General features: G+C 42.2%; 1 protein-coding gene and 2 pseudogenes across 1 annotated transcript; 1 reads left to right on the top strand and 2 right to left on the bottom strand.

Annotated features, from left to right (window-relative positions):
* Nucleotides 1-697: 697 nt before the first annotated feature.
* Nucleotides 698-2,009, bottom strand: LOC133883983 (uncharacterized; annotated as a pseudogene).
* An 11,182-nt stretch (nt 2,010-13,191) lies between these two features.
* Nucleotides 13,192-14,145, top strand: LOC133884284 (uncharacterized). The gene is made up of 3 exons (XM_062323639.1): nt 13,192-13,591; nt 13,707-13,900; nt 13,987-14,145. Exons 1-3 carry the CDS (start codon nt 13,545-13,547, stop codon nt 14,058-14,060), a joined length of 315 nt encoding a protein of 104 aa, XP_062179623.1. The 5' UTR covers nt 13,192-13,544; the 3' UTR covers nt 14,061-14,145.
* A 7,261-nt stretch (nt 14,146-21,406) lies between these two features.
* On the bottom strand, nt 21,407-22,152 carry LOC133883985 (L-type lectin-domain containing receptor kinase IV.1-like; annotated as a pseudogene).
* Nucleotides 22,153-23,646: the final 1,494 nt, after the last annotated feature.

The following is a 23,646-nucleotide window of genomic DNA, read 5'->3' on the forward strand; positions in this document are numbered from 1 at the left end:
CTTCAGTTTTCTCTATCTTCTTTCAAAATTGGCTTTAGATTGTAATATAATTTTTTGACGATATAATCGGGAAAAGAATTTCCACGAGTCCATGTTGGTTGATTTCTTATGAATTAACGCAAGGGTTGACTTTTTGACCCCCTCGGCAACTTCAACACCAACGTTTCTGTTGACAGTTGGAGAATTGTAACCAGTTAAGCTAAAGCAACAGAAACCATTATTCATATTCAAGTAATCGGAAGGTTGCCATTTTCAATCTGTTAAAGAATTGCCATGACTCTATGGTGAAGCTAGGAGCATTTTATGATTCCCGAATATCCTGTCATCATGGTACCAGGTATTATAAAATGTTTGACATTCTACACATTATCAGGATGTACGCGGTACAAAGAAAAACAATTTGGCTTAGCTCATTGGTGATGTACGATTACAAAGTCTGCACAATAAGACAATGCACAAAGTAACAGAATAATTTCAAACAATTGTATCAAGCTCACATTTGTTTGTCTATTTGCCATACGAGTTTATTTGCATATATACTAAATTGCTACACGAAAACATTACCCATTGGAATACATAAACAAGCCATGAGTTCTCTAAAATTTTGGGAGAGAAAAATAAACAAAAGGATATGAGTTAGTCGAAAATACACGAAAACATTACCCATTGGAAGTTACTCAAAACCGAGTTACATCGTTCTTATAATTCCATTGTTTCAGGGGCTTCCTCCACATTCTACAGTTACAATTTCAATTTCAATTTGGTTTCAGCTACATAAATATGTTACCACCTCCCATGCTAATCCAGGAAGATCCTGAAAGATTGTTCTTCAATCTGACTCCCCAACCAGTCAAATACATCAATATGACAAAAATGGGGAAACTGTCAACCTGAAACTGCTTCAAGAAATGGTAGGAGAAAGTGATGGCACCTTCCCCTCAGCGGATGTTTACTCAAAACCGAGTTTCGTCATCATGCTTACCACATCTCTTATTCTCCTGAAATCTCACTTCCCCACCAACCAGTACACCAATCTGACAAAAAAGATTCAATTTTTAACCTGAAACTGCTTCAAGTGATTGGCATATGGCCACCTCCTCAGCGTCGAATCGGCGGCTCAGCACGCTGTGACGAGATCGTTGTAGTATCTGATAGCCTCCCGGGTGTCGTCGAACCCCGCAGCGACGTCCAAGAACGCCATCACCCTCTGCAGCTTCTGGTCGTTGTCATCGTCGACGAACGGCGCCACCGGGACGGCGTTCTCCGGCTGCAGGGCGTAGGCGTTCGGGTTGTCGTCGACGATGACGGCGCGGTCCAGCGGCCTGCCTGTAGCGGCGAGGTCCTTGACGAGCCTCCCGTCCCCCGTCGTGGCACGCGCCGCGGTACAGACGGTGCGCGAACACCTCGCCGTCGGGGTCGAGGAGGTCGAGCACGAGGGAGGCGTACTCCTGGAGCCCCGCGGTGAAGACGACGACCTCGAAGCTCTCCGCCGCCGCGCGGAGGAACGCCTCGACGCCCGGCCGCTTGGCGATGTAGAAGGTGACGGCCTGGCAGCCGATGACGGGGCGCACGGTGAAGTCCTACCCCGCGGGCGGCGGGTCGGTCTGGGAGTGCATGGGCGTCTCGTCCAGGTCCAGGTACTGTGTCCGCCTCCCCGGCAACGGCGGCGGCGGGAGCGCGGCGCTCTGCGCGCGGACCCGAGGCTGGTGAGGCTGTGGAGGAGGGAGGGGGAGAGAAGGATCGGAGGCGTTGGAACCCCGCGGTGGAGGCGCGATGCTTCCACGTGGAGCCGAGGACGGCGAGACGGGTGAAGAGCTTAAGGATGCGGCGGCGGCAGGAGCGTAGGGAGCGGTCGAAGGAGGCCGCGACGGCTGCGGGCGCGGAGGCGAGGGACTTGAGCGGGCTGCCGCGCCGCTTTCGTAGCGGACCGGCGGCGTAGGGACCGGCGCCGCCGCGCCGCCGGTAATACTACATAAACTATTTCTGAAATAACCGATTTTCACAGATTTTTACATAGGTTTAGCGCAACCGTAAAATAGATTATTTATGAAAAAAAAATTCTACAGATAGTTCTATTAAGAAGTCGTCTGTTGAAAATGATTTTTGCAGATAGTTTTTTAAGTGAATCATTTAAGAAAATGGTTTTTACAGTAGTATATTTTAACATCAATCTATAGATAGATATATTTTTATAGACGGGTTATTTTAAGTAACCACATGTAAAAATAGATTTTATTTTACAAAATAATTAGCATATATTTTTATTCCCTCCAGATTTCAATATATTTTGAAGACACATTTCAAACACCACAGATTTCAACGCCATTTGAATCTAACACAAGTTAAATATTTAACATAAGTACAATAATATTCATAAGTACATTATTTTTACATTAAAAGTAAATTTACATCACTAGCCAACATTTCTAAGAGTCTGTACTCTCCCACTCACAAAGCCTCAGATGGCTAGCTAATTTGCCTTCAAGATCAAAGAATCTGCCACTCTTGTAGATGACTTCATACATAATGAATCGGCACATATCACGTTGCACGTCTTGAATATCTTCGTCTGTGAGACAGGTTTTAGTATGTTCGATCGTCCATGCCTGAAATAAAAACACAACTAAAAGAGTTAAAAGACTACTGATAACGGAAAAAGAACCAAATTAGAATGTGCAACTGCAATGATGACTTACATCTTTAGGGTTCGTTTTGTACCTCCCGTTTACCTGAAGAAAGTCATAAATATAATATTCACAAAGAACGGTATCGAAACCTTGCTTGTGGCACTTAAAAATGCAACGTATTCGTTAGTTCAATAAGATAATTTGTCATAAATAATGAGATACAAGCATTAGAGATGTGTTATTAGCGGAAAATGTGTACGGACGGCCATCGCATCCACTTGTCCGTATCGTGTATTCCACCTTTCATTACGTACCACTAGTAGGCCCTATTCGAATGCCAATAAGTAATTATCAATTAATAAATAATTTTTAAGAATTTTATGTATGGAGATTGTCTTTACCTCTGTATAACGTCAATAAGATCTTGGTAGGATTTTTGGGGGAAATCAGCTGAGTCAAGGACCGTAAGTCTACTCGACTTCGGCATCAGCATTATACAAATAAAGTGATCATTACATGAATCTTTATATTAGGTTCTTGATCGACCAATTAAGTTGAATACTTATGTTAGGTTCTTGACGTATCACACTTACTTAAAGTTGTAGAGAGCCATGATGTAGTCATTGTCTTGTATTTCTAGTATAGTCCTTTCTACGTAGGTTGACATTTCAAGCTTGCGTGTTTTGATCATTTTTCTTATGACTCTTGCTTTCTCATTGTTACTCTTCCTCTTAATCTGAGGGTCATTAGTCCTCAACTTTACAACCAAGTTGGGTTGGAAATTCGTTGCGGATTAATAAATCCGATCGGTAACTTTAACTTTTCTGTATCGTTAAATTGTATCCTACAAAACAAGTAACTAGTCATTAGCTTCTATAGCATACATTGATAGATATATGAACATAGGGATAGATTGTAGGCACTTACAGGCACCACACGCTTATGAGATTGATGTCGAGTTTATCGCAATGGAACAAAACGTGCATGTCCTTAAAATCCACCATGAGACAGGAGTTTCCGCTTATATAAACATTAGCGGGGACATATGCAGTGATTATGAAGAACCCTGCGTGACATACTCTCATGTACCATTCGTGGAATCTCATCTCCCATGGACCTTCTTGGAGTTGAAACAATGGCAGAAATAGCTTGCCATTCTCATATCTCTCAGGAACATCCAGTGTAGGCAAGAAATCAATCTGAGGGGTACTTTGTGTTTTGCTAGTCTCTTTTGCGAGATTGCCATTCGTTGGAGATTCCAGAGCGGATGATGACTTTGCTTTTGAGGACAGAAACCACCTTCACCGGTGATGTTAGAGTCTTTTCGTATGGGGTAACCATGATAGGGACTCTCCGATGCTCAGGTGAATATGCTAGAGGTGCAGACGCTGGAGGCAGAGGTGCCGAAGTCGCAAACAGTGAAGTACGATGCGAAGATGCCTAAGGCGGAGATACTGGACGTGGGGGAGAAGGTGCCTGAGGTGGAGAGGCTTAGCTTTGGGTCAGAGGTCCTTGAGACGAAAAGGGTTGGCTCTGGAGTGGAGGTGCCTGAGGCATAGATGCTGGGCGTGGGGGTGACCATGACGCTGGCAATTGTGACTAATGATGACTGAAGATTATCCCGTCTAGGCCACAGAATGAAGTTGCAGCAACCTCCTTGAGAATCTTGATACCCTCAGTACCTTGGCGTAACTGGTCGGAATGTCTTGTTTGTGAAATGTACAGCCTGGAATGACATAGCTCGTGGTAGCCTCAACAGTGAAGTATCCCTTACCGATCGGAACATGTAGCATGAAAGGGGGTAGCCTCTGTGATACCATCCACATGATATCTCTGGTTATCGGCTTGCATGGATCCGACGCTGCTCCGAAAGCCTGGGCTAGTCAGTTGATCTATCAGCATTAATACCGCCCTTTCCTTCTCATTTTCATTCCACATTTTCATAAACTAGACCTTAACTTGTCCTTTTATCTCTTCCGCCAGGGTCTTCTTATATCTATTATGGATCTTGTACTGGCCCACGGCGTCTGGGAATCCACTTCCAACCAGCTTTTGATCCAATGCCTTGAGTGTGACCTGGGTGTTCCTTGTTCCCTAGGGCCTTGGTAAGTAGGTCATTCTCCCTGTCAGGGTCTAGAGACCCTTCGTTAGCAATCCCTTAAATGGTCTGGGTCACTTCCACGGCCTGGGGGCTTTTGAAGGATAAGTCCCCAGACTCGGTTCATTCTAACCAAGCGTACCCAGTTTCTGCTTCGCTCATCACAGTTTTCCAAAGGGTTGGGTTTCCCAGCCCGAGCAGCCTTTTCTTCTTGCCTCCTCCATTCATAAATTTTGGGGGCATACCCAGACGAGCCCAAGTGATGGTGGTACTTGTTCTTCCTCGCAAGGTGCTTGAACGATTCACCCAGTTTGATGGCCTCGGGTGTGGTGTTCTGTCGGACAAACTCTGCCCATTGGTCTGGCATAATCTTATTGTATTTATTAAAGGGTATCAAGTTCTCCTTCACAAAGTTCTTATTCAGCTCACTCTTCCAGCCCCGAAAGATCTTTCCCATGGTTTTCAATGCTTTATGTTCTCGGCTTCCTCTGTTCCCGAGGGCAATCGGATGGTTCTCTGCAATGTTGCCCACAGGAACTCCTTCGTCTCATCCAGCAGCAACCGCCAATCAATTATAGTGATTGGGACGTACTCCTTGACTAGAAATCCGCAACTGTTACGGAATTTGGCGCAGAACTCATGAGGTGCAACAAGCTCCCTTTCAACGCCGCCTTGAGTTATTGCATATGTGCTGGACGACAACTTGTTTCTTCTTCGCTCGCCCCGTCTTCGTTTCAGCGTACCCCCAGAGGGACCCAAAGTTTCGGGCATAGAGGGAGCGGAAGGTTGTGGCGCAGATGATCGACGCGAAGATCTTTGCACCCTCACCCTCTAGAGAGAAAAAAAAGGAGAGTTGACATAAATCATAGAATTATTCCTCCATTTAAGAAGTATAAATACATTAACTCAACTAAATACCTCTTCGACGAGATTGTAGTCATTGTAACTTTCCCGACGTCGACTCTCTCATTCACACGGAACAGGGCTCGGGCTATGATACGAGCCCGAGCTTTTGCTGCTGTCGAAGGAGGACGGTTGGTGCGGCTTGGCCTCCTATCCGACCTCCTGCTTGCATCTGTCCCATCTTGTGCCAACATTTTCATATTTTTTTTATCTACGATTTCACCATCTGGAAGGTTTTGTTTCTTAAACCATGTGGTGAAGCGATGCTTGTGCTCTTTCAAGATCCAATCATATGAGTGGCCTTGGTTTTCTGTGTGAAGCTCATTCAGGTGTTGCTCGACGTACGGTACCACTATCTGGAGCTACTGCAAGACGGTGAAATGTGCTTCTTCAACTGATTTGTAATTATGATCGATGAATCTTTTCTTTCCTTTGGTCCCTCTCCCAGACAACCTCCCCTCATGTTGAGATACAAGTACATCAATCAGTTTAGCATCTTTTATGTAATCGATGAAACACTGAATGACTTCCTCGGTACTGTAGCCCTGTATCATGGAACCCTCTGGGTGAGCATGATTCTGTACATAGCCCTTGAGAATGCCCATGTACCTCAAACACATATATCTGATGTAAGAATATAGGGTCCAATGCAATTATCTCATTCACGATGTGAACCAAGAGGTGTACCATGACACTGAAGAAAGATGGAGGGAAGCACATCTCAAGTTGGCACAGAGTCTCTACCAAGTAACTATGTAGAGCACCCAGTTTTTCAGCATCGATCACCTTCTGAGCAATTACATTAAAAAAGTGACACAACCGTTTGACGACCACCTTTATGTATCCTGGCTTGATACCTCTGATTGCAATAGGGAGCATCTACGTCATCATGACATGACAATCATGAGATTTCATGCCGATTAGCTTCAAATCTTTCATCGAGACTAGTTTCTTAATGTTGGATGAGTAACCAGTTGGGACTCTCACCCCACGTAAGAACTTTCATAGTGCCTTTTTTTCCTCACGTGTTAGAGAGTAGCTATCCAGGGGAAAATAATGTTTCCCATTTGGTCTATCTTCAGGGTGTAGCTTTAGCCTGATTTTCAAATGCACCAAGTCCTTACATGACTTGATTACATCCTTTGTCTTGCCTGGTATGTCTAGTAAGAGGCCAAGTATGCTATCGCACACATTTGTCTCAACGTGCATGACATCGATGCTGTGGAGAAACTCCAAGTTCTTCTAGTAGGGCAAATACTTCAAGAAAATTGGCATCTTCTTCCACAGCATGCTGGTCGGTGTCTCACTTTTCTTCCTCTTTTTATCCTTCGACGGCTTCCCAAAAAGAACCCTGATGCTCTTGACCATTTCAAACACTAGTGCCCCGCTGCGAGGTTTTGGGGTAGTACCTTGCTCAATCGTGTTGTCAAAATATTTCTTCATCTTGCAGTACTTGTGAGTTTTGAGTAAGAACCATCGCTGTTGCGTGTACACTACCTTTTGTGGGTACAGGAGGTACATAGAGTGGTTTCATCCAAGCACACGACATATCCTTGCTTCCCTTTAACCTGTCCTAATAGGGAAAAAAGGGTGGGATAATCACTGATGGTAATAAAAATCATGGATTTTAGCGTGAAGTACTCCCGTCAAAACTCATCCCACACCCGGACCCCATCATTCCACAGTTTCGCCATATCTTCCATCAATGGTTCCAGAAACACATCTATATCATTGCCAGGTTGTTTCGGTCCTTGGATAAGAATGGACAGTATAAGGTACTTTGGCTTCATGCACAACCATGGAGGAAGGTTGTAGATTGCTAGAACCACTGGCCAAGTGCTATGTGAGGTGCTCATGTCACCGAAAGGATTCATTCTATCGGCACTCAATGCAAACCTTACATTCCTTGGTTCTTCAGCGAAATCTAGATACATGGCATCGAACTTTCTCCATTGGTTAGCATCAATGGAATGTCGAAGCCTAGTTCCATCCTTCTTGTGCTTATCGAAATGCCAACGCATTAGTTCAAAGTCCCTAGGGTTCGAGTACAAACACTGCAAGCGGAAGATCACTGGCAGGTACCACATCACTATAGCAGGACTTCTTCTCCGTGTTGGAAGAAGTGTCTTCTTCATCATGACCAGCATTACTCTTCTTCTTCTTCACGTTGGTAGAAGCATCTTTGTCCTCACAATCATCATTCCTCTTATGTCAGCTCGCATTGCACACTGGCCATCTATCCAAGGCTTCGTACTCCTTACAGTAGAAGATACAGTGGTTCAAACACGCATGTGTTTTTTGCACATCCAATGATAATAGGCAGATAAGCTTCTTTGCCTGATAAGTGGCGGTGGGCAAGGAGTTAGGTTTCAGAAGCATGTTTGCCAAGAGACTCAATAGATCCAAGAAACTCTTGTCAGACCATCCATTACTGGCCTACAACCTTAGAAGTTCAAGCATCGAATGCAACACCGTAAACTCCTTATCACAACCCTTCAATTCCTCATACAAAAGATAATTCGATGCCTTCTATAACACCTCGAAATTATCTAAATCTCTCATGTCCCTTAAAACATGCGGTTCTGCATGGTGCAATATTTCTTCCAGATCAAAATCAGTATAATCATCCATCATAACATCAGTGTCTCCTTCGACTACCTCATCATCACCATCCCTTTGATCAGCAGCGATGTCGTCATTTGGTTCGCTTGCACGTTGTTCGTCGTGATTGGACCAACATGTGTAATCCTCGATAAAACCTCTCAAGATCAAGTGTGATTTGATTATGCTTGATTTGTCCCATAATTTCTGGTTCTTGCAGTCAGAACATGGACAATATATTTCCTTTGTCTTCTTAGTCAAAACGTTCGTCTCGGTGGCTTCAATAAAAACAGAGAGTCCTTTGATGTATATTTCTTCATATCTTGGCAGATCGTACATCCATGCTCTGTCCATCTTTAACTTCAATCAGAAAATTAGGTACATAAATTAATTAATTAATAAGAAAATCATAATTAAAAAGTTAAAAAAATTGGAAAAATTGGGCATGTTATGATTATAATATGTCTACGCAGTTGAATCTACATTGGCACAAATTTATAGCTCAAAACAATGTGAATTCATTACTGTATCTCTCTACATCTAGATCTAGATCTAAAAAATCCCCATTCATGATAAAACCTCCTAGAGGCTAAAAAATGATCAAATTGAAGCTACATTTTTATATATATAATTCTAGAATAATGTGAATCTACACAATTGAATCAACATTGCCACAAATTTAAGCTAATTCGAGGATCTAAATGGCTAAAATCATGAGCATCTCTAGAACCTATTCAAACCCTAAATAAGCTATAAATCTAAATTTAGACTTCAAAAAGATGCTAGCTATGGATAAGACACTCTTACCTTAGATGTCTCCTCCAAGGAATTGAAAAACAAAACCTTCCCCTTTGTTTTCAAATTTCGCGGCTGCCTTTTGAGTCTACTGTTTGAACAACAATGGGCTCGGCCTGAATGGAGCTCCTCGCGGACTGGAACTATTCATGGAGATATTATCACATGCGGTTCATATAATGAACCGCCTATGGAAAATAATTTGCACAGGCAGTTCACACAAAGAACCGCATGTGGAAATAAGTTTTCACAGGTGGTCCGAAATCGCACGGGCCCCAGCCTACTACTCAGGCGGTTTGTCATTTGAACCGCTTGTACAAATGAATCCTAGGTGTCTCAAAAAATAGCTTTTGTAGTAGTGCAGCGAAGGAGATGGCTTCGATGGTGTAACGTTGCCGGCACCGGACCTAGGCGACGGCGACTTCGTGGGCATCCTTGACACCATCACGCACGCGCTTGCATTGGCTGTTTCTGCTCGTGAGTTTCCTGGGCACTGGAGGAGGGGAGCTATGGGGGAGCGATGGTTGGGAACTGGGAAGTGTTTGTGTTTTTGTGGTGGGGGCTACGGAGATTTCAGACTTTGGCTGGTAAAATGAAGTGAAACATTCAGTAAAGAAGTCAAATATATAAGGTTGGACGTATAGATGAAAATTATGATTATCATAAAACTAAATTCCCATCCAAATATAAAAAGAGGTAATGATACTAGATGCAAATTCTTTTTAATCAATTAGTACCTTTGTCTTGTCTAGAATTGGATGTGCATATTTTAATTGATTGCAATACCTAGTGTAGGTTTTTATATGGTAGGTTGTTTGTGTTTCTCTCTATCTTATGAGCAATCTATATGGTTTATTAGTTGTAGATTCCTTATATAATACTAGTTGTACAATTGGTATTCCTTCTGTGCCATAAGTTCAATCTATAGAGTACCCTCCCCATTATTATCAATAACAAGTGGATATATCTCATAAGTATTCAACACTTGTATACACATATTTAGGGGAAGTATATCCTGTAGGTTGTAATTTTAAGACTAACATGTGTTTCAAGTGATATCTTTTGTAGTCTCGTGGAGTAACCGATATGTCTTCGGAGGTATGCAATGCTTAAAGAATTCAATTGATATCATTGTCAAGTCTTTTGTTCATTTAAGCTACCTCCATACATAATATAACTTAAACTTTCTATTTTTACATATTATCTAGTTGTGCATATGTTTCTTTCTCATCATATATGTGCACACATATAGGGGAGTTTAGACTATATTATGTGAGTTTCATAAATTGCGACCCTTATGCTTTCATCTCAATTGATATCCACATATCTTTTAAATTGATGCACATTCGATCAACAAAGACATCACAAACTTCTTGGTGATGTATAGGGTCTTCGACGGGGGTGTCATACCTGGTTTGGGTAGAAGATGATGACGGTCAACGAACCTAAGGGGTACAGGGGCGCCCTCTACTACTCATCCAGAAAATGACAAGGATGATGAGGATGATGATTTCATGCCCCCAATACCTCGACGTTCCAACATCAATACAGGAGAAGGTTCAATGATCACTGCAAGAGGACGTTCATGCACCATATCAAGATAGCGTACAACCGACGAGGAAATAAGATGTACCACTACCGTGATATCTAAAGATGATGATGATGACAACAATTTCATACCACAACAACCCCTCCTTCCAAGGCCTCCATCTCCGGAGGATATTGATGACCCTGAAAATAATGGTAGATTTGCTGGTACTCTTCCTTACAACTTTCCATTACTACATCAGAGACGACAACCATCTTACTGTAATAACATTGGCTGGCACAGCTAGCATTCTTTCTCTAATTTGTGTTGCCATTTTTCTCTGCCATCTTAAGATGATCTAGGTATTCAACATCTATGCACTACGAACTATGCAAATTGCAGGCAGGACTATTTATTTTGTTTGCGAACTTTTTTTGAACTATTTATCTAATCAATGTGATGGTTAGTTTATTATATTAACATTCTATCCAAGCATAATTCTTTCTGGCATATGAAAGTTATTTGTGAACTAAGGCTTTAGACACGCTAATGTATCACCAGCACCTCAGGGACTAACGTTAATTGCAACTCTATAATCAACAATGTAATTGATGAACAGTTCAACCTCGGACTGTAATTGCTTTAGGATGAATGCTTAAAGCAGGCTTTGACTTTGGATTAAGATCAAAGGGATAGATGTTACTTTTACACCCACTCAAAATCAATAGCTTTCACGGGGAATACTTTCATAGGATTCTATAACTCCATGCAAAGGCAAAAATAACTCATTGCTGAAATTTTGTAGAACGAAATAACCACACCAAGCAACAGCTTTCACAGGGAATCTCTATCAAACATGAATACCGCAACTTTACCAGCTTTCACAGAGAATCCTATGCTCCAGCCCCCAGCCAAGCTCATGCACTTAGTCCATGCACCAACCTCCAACCATCATAAATAACCCCATCCTCAAACATGGATAGACCACTCACTCCTCAGCTCTCTCAACTGTAATGTGTTCCTTAGCTACACTAAGCCCACCCAAGAAATATTGGGGGATTTTCATCCCCCTCGAGGTCTAACCACCGATATGCTTCTGTAGCAACGTTTGTTGGCTTTGCGAGTCCTAGGATATCTCTTACATCTATAGCATATGCTTCTTCATGTGTGCCAACTAATAGTACGATAAGCCTCGATATGGACTATATGAGTACCCACCGGTATAGTGACATATATCACTAATGTGACACTTCGTACGATTTCATGCACTGCCTTACTAATCTACCCTCTTGTTTCATTTGTCCAGTCTCCTCCACCTATATGTGACTTCATGGAATGGATGAATATGGAGCAAAATATGCACTAGAAGCGGTAGGCCGACATAAGCATACGGTGGAGGAGGAAAGCATACGAACACTACGAGTACAAGCAACAGCAGGAGAAACTATGGCTCAAGCGTCAAGAGGAGGAGCGTGAGAGGAATACAGGGAGTTTTCGGCACTCAAATGCCGAATACAGGGAGTTTTCAGCACCTAAAGTGGCGAATACGGTGAACAGTATCATTTTCGGTACCGAATACAAGAGTTTTCGGTGCATGTAATCAATTTTTCAGTGTTTGAGATGCGGAATACAGGTGTTAGATTTGCAAATACACTAATATGTTATCTATTTTGATAAATATGGTGACGTTAGTTGCCTATTTTTAGGTTTTTGCCTTTGAAGAGAGGCCAGAGAGCACAGAGACGAGGATGAGGGGGAGTGTTAGTAAGAAAAAGAGGAAAACGGTGATGGGAGAGGCCTCCGGAGAGCATGGAGATGGGGACAAGGGGGAGTGAGTCATACCTCTACTCCCTCACTTGCTCCTCAAACTCAGCAGCAGCCTCTTCAGCCTACTCCTCAGAAATTATTAGATTGAATCTATTTGCATTAAAAAAATTGCATTAAAAAAACTGATTAAAAAAGGGCGAGCAAAGTAAGTGATCGAAAAACTTTCTTTTTTTGTCCTATCTATAAGAGGAGAGCATGTGAAAAATGTAACCCATTCTTTCGTTTTCTTAGCTCACTGGCCATTCGAGTTTCAGGCTTAATACCGATATTTTAGCAATAAATCACGAATCATCTTCATCAGGTTGTGATGGCAGTCGACGCAGTTACGCCCACGTCTGGGCCTTTCAGTTCTGCTGCCTTGGACAAGAGCAGGTTTGTATGGCAATCGGCAGGTTCTTGTATGACGCCGGTGTGCCATTGGAGGCAGTGAATTATGTATACTTCCAGCCAATGCTCGAAGCCATTGCTTACTGGAATATTATTGACTGGAGATGGGATAACCACACACCACGGCCACTTCATTCAGCTGGTTTTTCCTGAACCCACTATTTTTTGATGGAATTCGAGGTGACATATCAAATAGAATCTTCTCAGGAATGCTAAACTGCATAGAAAGGCTGGTTTCTGATGTGAAAATCCAAGACAAAATCCAGAGAGAGCTCAACATGTACCGGACTGAGGCAGCAGGGGATTTTCGCAGGCAAATGGCTATCCGTTCTAGGCTTACCTTACCTCCTGGTTAATATTACAAATTTCTTACGAACTAGTCTACCTGATTTGCCAATTATGACATCCTTAAAATATGAGTTAAATTTGTCAGTTTTCAATCAGCCAAATGAGAACTCTATATCTGTATTACTTTACTGGCAGTCCTTGTTAACCTAGTTTCAAGAATAGGAACCTTGTTAACCTTGTCTATCCTCTGATCTAGGTTGTTACAAGATGAACTTTGTTTGACGATGCTTGTTGATAGGTTTCATCTTTACTATTGTTAATTGATCTTGCAGCTGAGCGGTGGTATACATATGGAGGAGCTTGCCCAAATTTGACACGTCTAGCAATCCGTATTCTTAGTCAAACCTGCTGTGCTAGAGGATGTGACCGGACATTCATTCCTTTCGAACAAATTCATGACGAACGACTGAATAGTTTCGAGCGTCAACCAATGCATCATCTCACTTTTGTTCAATACAACCTTCGGCTACAGCAACGGTAACTAAATCATCTTGTTCCATATAATTTTACCATTGATTATTAGAAGAGAACATCTTCTGATTGGTAATAAAACATGGCTGGATTGAGTGATTTGATTAATAATTGCTCATAGTCAACAACGCAAGGCGAAAGCATTTGATGCTGCCTCAGTGGACTACATAGACATAGTTGATGACTGGGTAGTGGATAGACCTGCACTGTTCCCCAGCCCAGCCGAGCAGCCAAACTGGATGGAGATTAATCAACCAGTCATCAGAATCACGTCCAGGGAACCAAATGAAGAAGAATTCGAATCCTTCATTGAAGGTACATCCATATATATTTCCTTTCTTCCACTTTATCACCATGTAATGATAAAAGCTGAATATCAAAATCTCTAAACTTCCTTCCAGGAGTTGATGACGAAATGATCCAAGGTGTAGCGCAGGGCATCCAGGAAGATGACGATGACCCTGCTTGTGGCTGAGGCTAGCTATAGATGAACTAGTCGGCTAACCTGTAAGCTGATGTTGTATGGACAAAATCTGGCGTTACCTGTCATAATTTTCCAAGTAGCAGAACAAGTCTACGCTTCTAATTCTGTTAACTTATACTTACTGTCTGTTTTGGTCCTTAAGATATTTAGAGTTCAGATATCTTCCGTATCTTTGGTCAAGTCCATCACTGGTCAAAAAGCAGGCTTTATCGTAAAGTTTTAGGTTCTCGTGATCTTTTTCTCATGATAAGCAGGTTGCAGTATCTTTCAGTTCCTTTTGAGCGAAGGTGATGCTTCACTTCTGCTTTTTCACAGAAATCATGTTACCGTATTCTTAGTTCTTTCGAGGCCGATCAACTGCAAATCTGAAGAAATTCACCTTCAATCTGTTAACATTCATGTGTTCACCTTTTATTGTCATGCATTTGTCATTTGCAGAGTCAGTTCTACTGAAAACGCACCAGGCTAATATGATAAATATGCGAGGAATAATTAAAGCTGATTGGTGTATTACTTCCTCAGCTGTTAGGACTTGAACATCAAACATTATCTTTAGTTATCTATAGGGATCGGTGACGTTCTAAGAGAAAGGTGAATTAAGACACTTAAAACTATTTCAGCTTAAAAATAATACAAGATAAATCGATATCAATTTCTATTTAAATTAAGACACTTAAACTATTTCAGCTTAAAAAATAATACAAGATAAATCTATATCAATTTCTATCTAAATATACTATAGGTTTATCTAGTGAGTTTACTCTACCGATCAAAGTACTTACAACCTATCTAAGAAGGTAAATTATAAGTAAGTAATGCGAAAATGTAAATAACGTAGAGAGAGCAAACTTGGCACAAGGATTTTTTTCCGTGATATTGATGGCATGAATGCCACCCCTAGTCCACGTTGGAGCTCTATAAAGGATATGCTCCCGGTCGGGACTCGGTTACGACCTTTGAGCCACCAAATCACAAAGACAAGGTCTCTACCCAGATGAGCCAGCAAACCACCAATGCAAAGTCTCACCACTAGCCTCTCTTCCGGTTCCTCACCGCCATGATCACTTCTGAGTTTGAGCCACAAAGGTAAGGAACTCTGCGTCCCCGCATAATTGCCTTGCCGCCGCTCCACACCAAGTCGGAGGGTCAACAAGCTTGCCGCCGCTCCACACTAAGACTCCAAGGTGCTGGCGTACCAAGAGGTACACTATTGGATCACTCCTTGATCCACTCTCTAGGCAGCAATTACCTAGCAACTCACTCTCTAGGCCTATAAGCACTAATCACTCATAAATCTTGTGCCTAATCATCTTGGATGATCACTTTAAGCACTTGGGTGGTTGGATGTCTTCTCAGGTGTATATGAACTTCTTTGGACTTTAGCACACACAAATGACTGAGTGGATGGGTATTTATAGCCTCAAACTCACGCACTTGCTGTTAACTCAACGGCTCTAAAAATCTATTAACACATGATGATCCGGTGAGAACAGTAGTACTAACACCGGATCATCCGGTGAGTACGCTCTCACAAACTAGCCGTTGGAACCCCACTCAAGCCTCTGTGAACACCGTATACTCCAGTGTATACTGCAACATCATCACCGGACATTCCGGTGAATATACCTTAACCATCCGAACCAACTTCTTCTCTGTTTAAATTGCTCCGGTGTATGCCCGGTGCACATCACTTCATCACCGGACCATCCGGTGAGTTATCCTCAGCCAGTCGAGCCAATGCAACCCTCTCTGCAAAATATGCTCCGGTGTATACATCTTCAGAGCACCGGACCTTTCGGTCAGGCCACTGCATTCTCCCCTTTGTCAACAATGCTCCGATGCTTTCCTCCGATGTGTTCAAATAAATCACAGGACTATATGGTGGAGTCCTCTGTTTTTTTCGTCTTTGCACTGTTCATTATCCGGTGTGTGCACTTCCGTAGCACCGGACCATCTGGTGTAACACTTGTGTCCATTTTGCCCACGTGTCACTAAGAAATACTCCGGTGTTTAGCAAACACTTGGCACCAGACTTTCTGGTGAGGTAAAATACCTCTAGACACAATGCTACAGTGTGTTCAGCTATGTAAACACCGGACCATTCGGTGTACTCATTTTTCCTGGGACTTTTTCCAATTCAACCTAACTTTGTCCCGGCTTCATTGGCTTCTTCATGTATTGCATCCATGAGATCTACTAACATATATTTTTAACAAACATGTTAGTCCCATTGACTATGTTGTCATTAATCACCAAAATCACAACCATGGCCTAATAGGGCTATTTTCGCTACAATCCCCCCTTTTTTGGTGATTGATGAAAACACAACCAAAGCAAGAGGCAAATGATACCAATTGAGATCTACATGAATTCAAGAAGTTTTCAAAACTATACCTCTTTGCTGGGATGCATGTTCTTACCACTTTGTCGCCCTTATGTTGTGGCTCCCCCTTTCTCCTATTGCCACTATCTCCATTGATTGACCTAAGCAAGAGCTTCTCCCTCTTTGTTAACCTTTATGTATCTTGCACTTTTCTACAATCTCCTCACATCGTTCATCTTGCATTCCTTGCTTTGGTTGTCAAACTTCTCCCCCTTTATCAACAATCTTCCAAAAAGAACTATATGCACATGTTGAACTTAAAGGGAAAAACATTAGAACACTTGGGAGAGAGCTTCACAAATCATGATCCAATTAAAAATGATACCAATTGTAATGATACCAATTGAAAGCTATGAAAGCACATTGATCATAATTCATAAAACTCACATAATATAGTCTAGACTCCCTCTATATGTGTGCATACATATGATGAGAAACAAGCATATGCACAACTAGATAATATGTCACGATAGGAAGTTTAAGCTATATTATGCATGGAGGTAGCTTAAATGAACAAAAGTTTTGACAATGATACCAATTGAAACGTTTAAGCATTGCATACCTTCAGGGACATGTTGATTGCTCAATGACACTACAAGAGATACAACTTGCAACACATGTTAGTCTCAAAATCACAACCTATAGGATATACTCCCCCTAAATGTGTGCATACAAGTGTTGAATACTTGTGAGATATATGCATTTGTTATTGATAACAATGGGGACTTATCCTATACATTGAATTATGGCACATAAAAGATACCAAATGAAAGATAAGTGACATGTAAATAACCTACAACTAATGAACCATGTAGGTTTCTCATGGGTTAGAGATAAATACAAGCAACCTACCATATGAAAATCTACACTAGGCATTGCAATGAATAAAAAATAAACCTATGCAATCCTAGATAAGCCAAATGAGCTACACAAATGAAAGGATTTTGCATCTAGCTCTATTACCTCTTTTTACCTTTGGATGGGGATTTGGGTATATGATGATTATCATCTTCATCAATTTGTCCATCTTGTATGCTTGGTTCTTTGCTTGAATCTTCACTTCATCTTTTAGGCTAAGCCTCCAAATCTCCATAGCCACATTGGGCTTCAAGTCTTCTTTAGAACCCAAACCGATTGAGGCCCCTTCATGTTGGTGATGACTTCTCTGGGCACCCAAATGGGTTGGTTCCACATCTGATCCTTCTTCCCAACCATGTGTGCAACCACTTTACCATTTTCTTTCTTCTTGAGCTTGTAGTGGTTGCTCTTGATCTTGTTCTTGTAGTTGGGCTTGGTGTAGAGGTTCGAGGTCTTGTTGGAGAGGTTTGCCATTTTCTTCTTCTCCTTGGTCTCCTTCTTGACTTGCTTGCATTGGAATGACTTGTGGTCTTCTTGATGGCATATGAAGCATGTCGCGATTGACCCCTCCGCAAGCTTCTTCACCATGAAAATATGGTTATCTTGAGGAGGTTGGACATGTCCTTTGCCCTTCAATCTCGCCAAGTCATCCTTGAGCTTCTCCACTTCTTGCTTGAACTCATCTTTTTTTTGTGCAATGTGTTCATTAGATTGTTCTACAACAATATTCTCAACACAAATATCATTGCAAAGGGGTGAGCTAGATAAAACATATAAATCATCACAAGAAGTAGAAATATCTACCTTATGATTATAATTAAAAAGAGAGGTAGATTGCTTCAAAGGGACCTTAGTTTGAGATTCAATGCACTAAAATTTAGCTTTAAGCTCTTCATGCTCCTTGTTTAGTAAATTGAATTTGCATAATAATTGTTCATAATTAGAAACGAAAGTAGCATGAATGCTATTAAGTGCATTGAATTTCTTAAGCTCTTTTGATTGTTTTTTAAGGGCCCTTTATTGCTCATTGATCAAATGAAGGAGTTCATCATAGGAAGGAGGAATCCTCATCGGATTCATCATCACTTACATCACTATTTATACCTTTGGCCATAAGGCACTTGTGGGATGGCTTGCGAGACGACTTGTGTGATGATGACCTTAAGGAAGAGCTTCTCTTAGAGGAGTGGATTGTGATGCTCTCATCACTTGAGCTTGAATTTTCATCATCACTCACCCATTTTTCTATGCTTGCGAATGCTTTGGCACTTCCCCTTGTCTCCCTCTTGTTTTTGGTCTTTTTCTTCTCCTTGTTAATATGATCAATTATTTTGACCAAGTCCTTCATGGAGATTGGGTGATCAATCTTGGCATTAATCTTCTTGATATTATTCTCCACTTGTGAGATGAGCTTGGTGACTTTGGGATCTATCTCTTCATCGCTTGAGGTGCTTTGCTCATCTTATTCATAGCTCTCTTCATCTTCATCTTCATCATCTTCACTTGATCTTGACTCTTGCTCTTGTCTTCTCATCCTTGCCTTCATATGTTGACATTGAGCTTGCTTGCTTGTGAGATCAAGGTTCTTAGTGTCGGATGAGGTATGAGCTTCCACCTCCATGTTCATTGTCATCTCTTAGGCGGTGATCTTGCCGACACTTGACTTGGAGTCATTTTCTTGATGTTATTGTTGTCATAGATGATGGAGACGATCAACTTGTACTTTGAAAGAAGAGCTTGAAGTATTCTTCTCACCACTTGATCATCTTCAATTTGCGTCAAACCTAACCCATTGATCTCATTGACAAGAATATTCCAATGTGAGTACATATCATTAGCACTTTCATGGGGTAGTTGCTTGATACCATTAAGCTTGGTAACAAGTAAATAATATTTCTCATTGCGTACATCCTTTGTGTGTTCATGTATTTTTAATGAGACTATTCCAAATATCATGTGCATTGGTGAGAGAATAAATATGATTGAATGCATCAATACATATAGATGATAAAAGGATACTCTTTGCCAATGCATCTAATTGCCTCTCCTTGTTGGTGATGCAAGGTTTCATCCCTTCCTCGGTGACTCTTCAAACATCTAAGACTCTAGCTTGCAAATAACAAGACATTAGAATTTTCCAATACGGGAAATTTGTGGCATCGAAAAGTAGAGCATTATGGGAATCCATCTTAACCCCGGATGTCACAACTCTAGGATTTTAAGCCTATCAAGAGCACGAGGCTCTGATACCAATTGTAGGGATTGGTGATGTCCTAAGAGGGGAGTGAATTAGGATACTTAAAACTATTTTGGCTCAAAAAACAATACAAGATAAATCTATATCAATTTCTATCTAAATATGCTCTAGGTTTATCTAGTGAGTCTACTCTACCGATCAAAGTGTTTGCAACCTATCTAAGAAGGTACATTGCAAGTAAGTAAATGCGAAAATGTAAATAAGGTAGAGAGAGCAAATTTGGCACAAGAATATTTTCCCGTGGTATCGATAACATGAATGCTACCCCTAGTCCACGTCAGAGCTTCACAAAGGATATGCTCCCGGTCGGCACCCGGTTACGACCTTTAAGCTACCAAGTCACAAAGACAAGTCCTCCACCCAAATAAGCCACCAAACCACCAAGGCAAGGTCTCACCACAAGCCTCTCTTCCACTTCCTCGTCGCCGTGATCACTTCGGAGTTTGAGCCACAAAGGCAAGGGTCTCCGTGTCCCCGCACAATTGCCTTGCCACCGCTCCACACCAAGTCGAAGGGTCAATAAACTTGCCGGCGAGTCACCAAGACTCTAAAGTGCTGACGTATCAAGGGGTACACTGTTAGATCACTCCTTAATCCAATCTCTAGGCAGCAATCACCTGGCAACTCACTCTCTAGGCCTATAATCACTAATCACTCACTAATCCTGTGCTTAATCACCTTGGATGATCACTTTAAGCAATTTGGTGGCTCGGATGTCTTCTCAGGTGTATATGAACTTCTCTGGACTTCAGCACACACAAATGACTGAGTGGAAGGGTATTCATAGTCTCAAACTCGCGCACTAGCCGTTAACCCAACGGCTCTAAAAAGCTGTTAACACCGGATGATGCGGTGAGAACAGTAGTACTAACACCGGATTATCCAGTCAGTACACTCTCACAATCTAGCCGTTGGAACCCCACTCAAGCCTCTGTGAACACCGTATACTCTGGTGTATACTGCAACATCATCACCGGACATTGCAGTGAATATACCTTAATCATCCGAGCCAACTTCTTCTTTGTGTAAATTGCTCTGGTGTATTCCCAGTGGACATCACTTCACCACGGACCATTCGGTGAGTTATCCTCAGCCAGCCGAGCCAATGCAACCCTCTCTGGAAAATATGCTCCAGTGTCCACATCTTCAGAGCACCGGACCTTCCGGTGAGGTCACTCTATTCGCCCCTTTGTGAACAATGCACCAGTGCTTTCCTCTGATGTGTTCAAATAAATAATCAGACTATCCAGTAGGGTCTTCTATTTCTTCTTCGTCTTTGCACTGTTCATTATCCAGTGTGTGCACTTCCATAGCACTGGAGCATCCGGCGTAACACTTGTGTCCATTTTGGCCACGTGTCACTAAGAAGTACTCCGTTGTTTAGCAAACACTTGGCACCGGAATTTCCGGTGAGGTCAAATGCCTCTGGACACAATGCTCCAACGTGTTCAACTATGTAAACACCAGACCATTCGATGTAGTCATTTTTCCTGGGACTTTTTCCAATTCAACCAAACTTTGTCCCGGCTTCAGTGGCTTCTTCATGTATTGCATTCATGAGACCTACTAACATATATTCTTGACAAACATGTTAGTTCCATTGACTATGTTATCATTAATCACAAAAATCACAATCATGACCTAATAGGGCCATTTTCACTACATCATCCCCAAAAATGGCCGATGATATCCTAAGCTTACTTTTTAAAAAATTTACACAAAACCTAATCCTGTACCTATTTCATTTCCAACCCAGTCAAACTATACACAACACTGAAACTCGGTAATTTGGTGACACTAGAAGGTGGCACTACTCACTACTCAGCTGGAGATCAGCTGCTACTGCTCGTCGGAGTTTGAAGAAGACGGCTGTGTCGTGACGGTGGTGGTCTCGGACGTCGTTGGGAACATGGTGACAAACTCATCAAATGACTTGTTGTACCCGAAGATCCTACTGCTGCTGCCTAGATCTATCTGCAACATCTTTGGCACCAGTGCAGCGCCTTCCAACATCTGCGAGCAGAGTAGCCTGAGCTTGAACACCAGCTCGAGATCATCCTCGTCAGACTTTTCGATCCTTGGGTCCCTCGCATATTTGATCCTCCCGCCCTTCCAGGACTCAAGGATTGGACGAGGTCGACGAGCCACGGTGAGTTTGCATTGTCGCAGGCCACCTTGAGGATGAAGGTGCCGAAGGACAACATATCGGTGCTCGTGGTGGCCTTGCCAGTCTTGCTCATCTCCGGCACGAGGTACCCAATCGTCCAGACAATGCGCGTCATCTGTGGGTTGCTGTCGTGGTCGTATAGCAGCTCGAGGCCGAAGTCGCTAAGCTTGCCGTTCATCTCGGCGTCATGGAGCACATTACCGGCCTTGATGTAGCGATGCACCACCACCTGCTCCAACCCCTCGTGCTTGTACAGTAGCCTAGAAGCGGTGCCCTGGACGATCTTGGCATGCTGCTCCCAGCTCAGCGCTGGCTGGCCGGCAGTGAACATGTGCTTGTCGAGGCTACCCTTGACCATGTAGTCGTAGACGAGCACCAACTTGCCCTGTTGCCGGCAGTAGCACATGAGCTGCACAATAAACGGTTAGATTTAATCTATAATACCTTAAACTGGAGTATTATTTTTCATCGTAAGACTGCTTCTCCCCACTCCGTTAGTTACACTTGAACTAGTTACTAGAGAGTGGTGCGGATTGATTACCGGTTCAAAATCCTGGAGTGTCAATGGCTAGTTAATGTTTCCTTCGGCGGCATAATTTCAGCTTAACCATGAAATTTTATTTACGGACTACATAGTGTTATATTTACAAGCTAGCAACCGCAGTAGCTCAAGAGATATACCTGAGTTAAATAGCACCGTTCGGAAAGGGTGAATGCGGCTAGTATCGTTTTTATGATTGTTATATGCAACAAGAAGGTTTGCTTAAGTATAAGAGCTTTCTCTAACCCAGTTTCAGCTTCTCAGCTAAGCAAAGTCTGGCTTCGCACGTAGGGCTGGCCAACGAGCCACTTGGCTTGACTCGGCTCGGCTCGGTCCAGCTCGTTAGTGAAACGAGTTAGCTCGGCTCGACTCATTAGCGAAACGAGTAAAAACTCCAGCTCGGCTCGACTCGTTAAAAGCTCGAGCTAGCTTGTTTGGCTCGCAAGCTAGATGCATCAATTTATACTGATCTATCTCAATATAACATCACATTGGGGGGAATGCAATCTGGCAAGTGGCAAGCGGCATCACAGTAGCAGCAGTTCAGAAAAAAGGAGCCTGTGAATACGAAAATTAACTGTCGAATAACAGCAACAGTTCAATTCAGTAGTTCAGAAAACAACAGTTCAGTTCAGCTTTAGCAGTTTTGTTTAGCAGCACCAACAATTCAGAAAAAAGTAGCAGTTCAGTTCAGTAGTTCACACAATCACACTCATGACTCACACAAGTCTTGTGGATATAGACAAAAAACAACGATAATATGATTTTAGATTTAAATTCTAAATAGGAGACACATACATAATTAAGGACTTCTCCTTCATCTACCTATTGCTCCTCGATCTTTCCCTATACTCTTTCTACCAATCCATTCATAGTTAGAATTCATCCACTTCATTAATATGTTAAACCATATATGCTCTATCATCCTAAATGGATACTCATGGATAATAATCATCTTAGCAATCAATTTCATATGTGCTCATGATCATATTCAGTAGGATTGACAACAAGTGATCCTTCCTCATCTGGATCAAAGTTGAGCATACCTTGAGCTTTAGCCTTTGCCACTTTGTTCAGATATTGTGGCCACTTCTTGATGTGATGTGTGATGGTTAAGCTGTGAAGTCCCCCCCCCCCCAAGTTATAAACATAACTTCTATGACAGAACTTGCACTTTGCCTTGGTCACCATAACCCTCTCTCCTTCTTAGATGGAACATTGATCACCTTGAAGTACTTCCAATAAACAGCTCACTTTGGTCTGGACAATGAAACACCAGCCTTTAGTCTTTTGACTCCTCTCTTTGCCTTTGGAGAAAATCAATTTTTGTGTTTTATCACAATGAGTATCGTAGATCAGCCACATATATAA

Source organism: Phragmites australis, chromosome 11 (assembly GCF_958298935.1).
Source record: "Phragmites australis chromosome 11, lpPhrAust1.1, whole genome shotgun sequence".
Lineage (NCBI taxonomy): Eukaryota > Viridiplantae > Streptophyta > Magnoliopsida > Poales > Poaceae > Phragmites > Phragmites australis.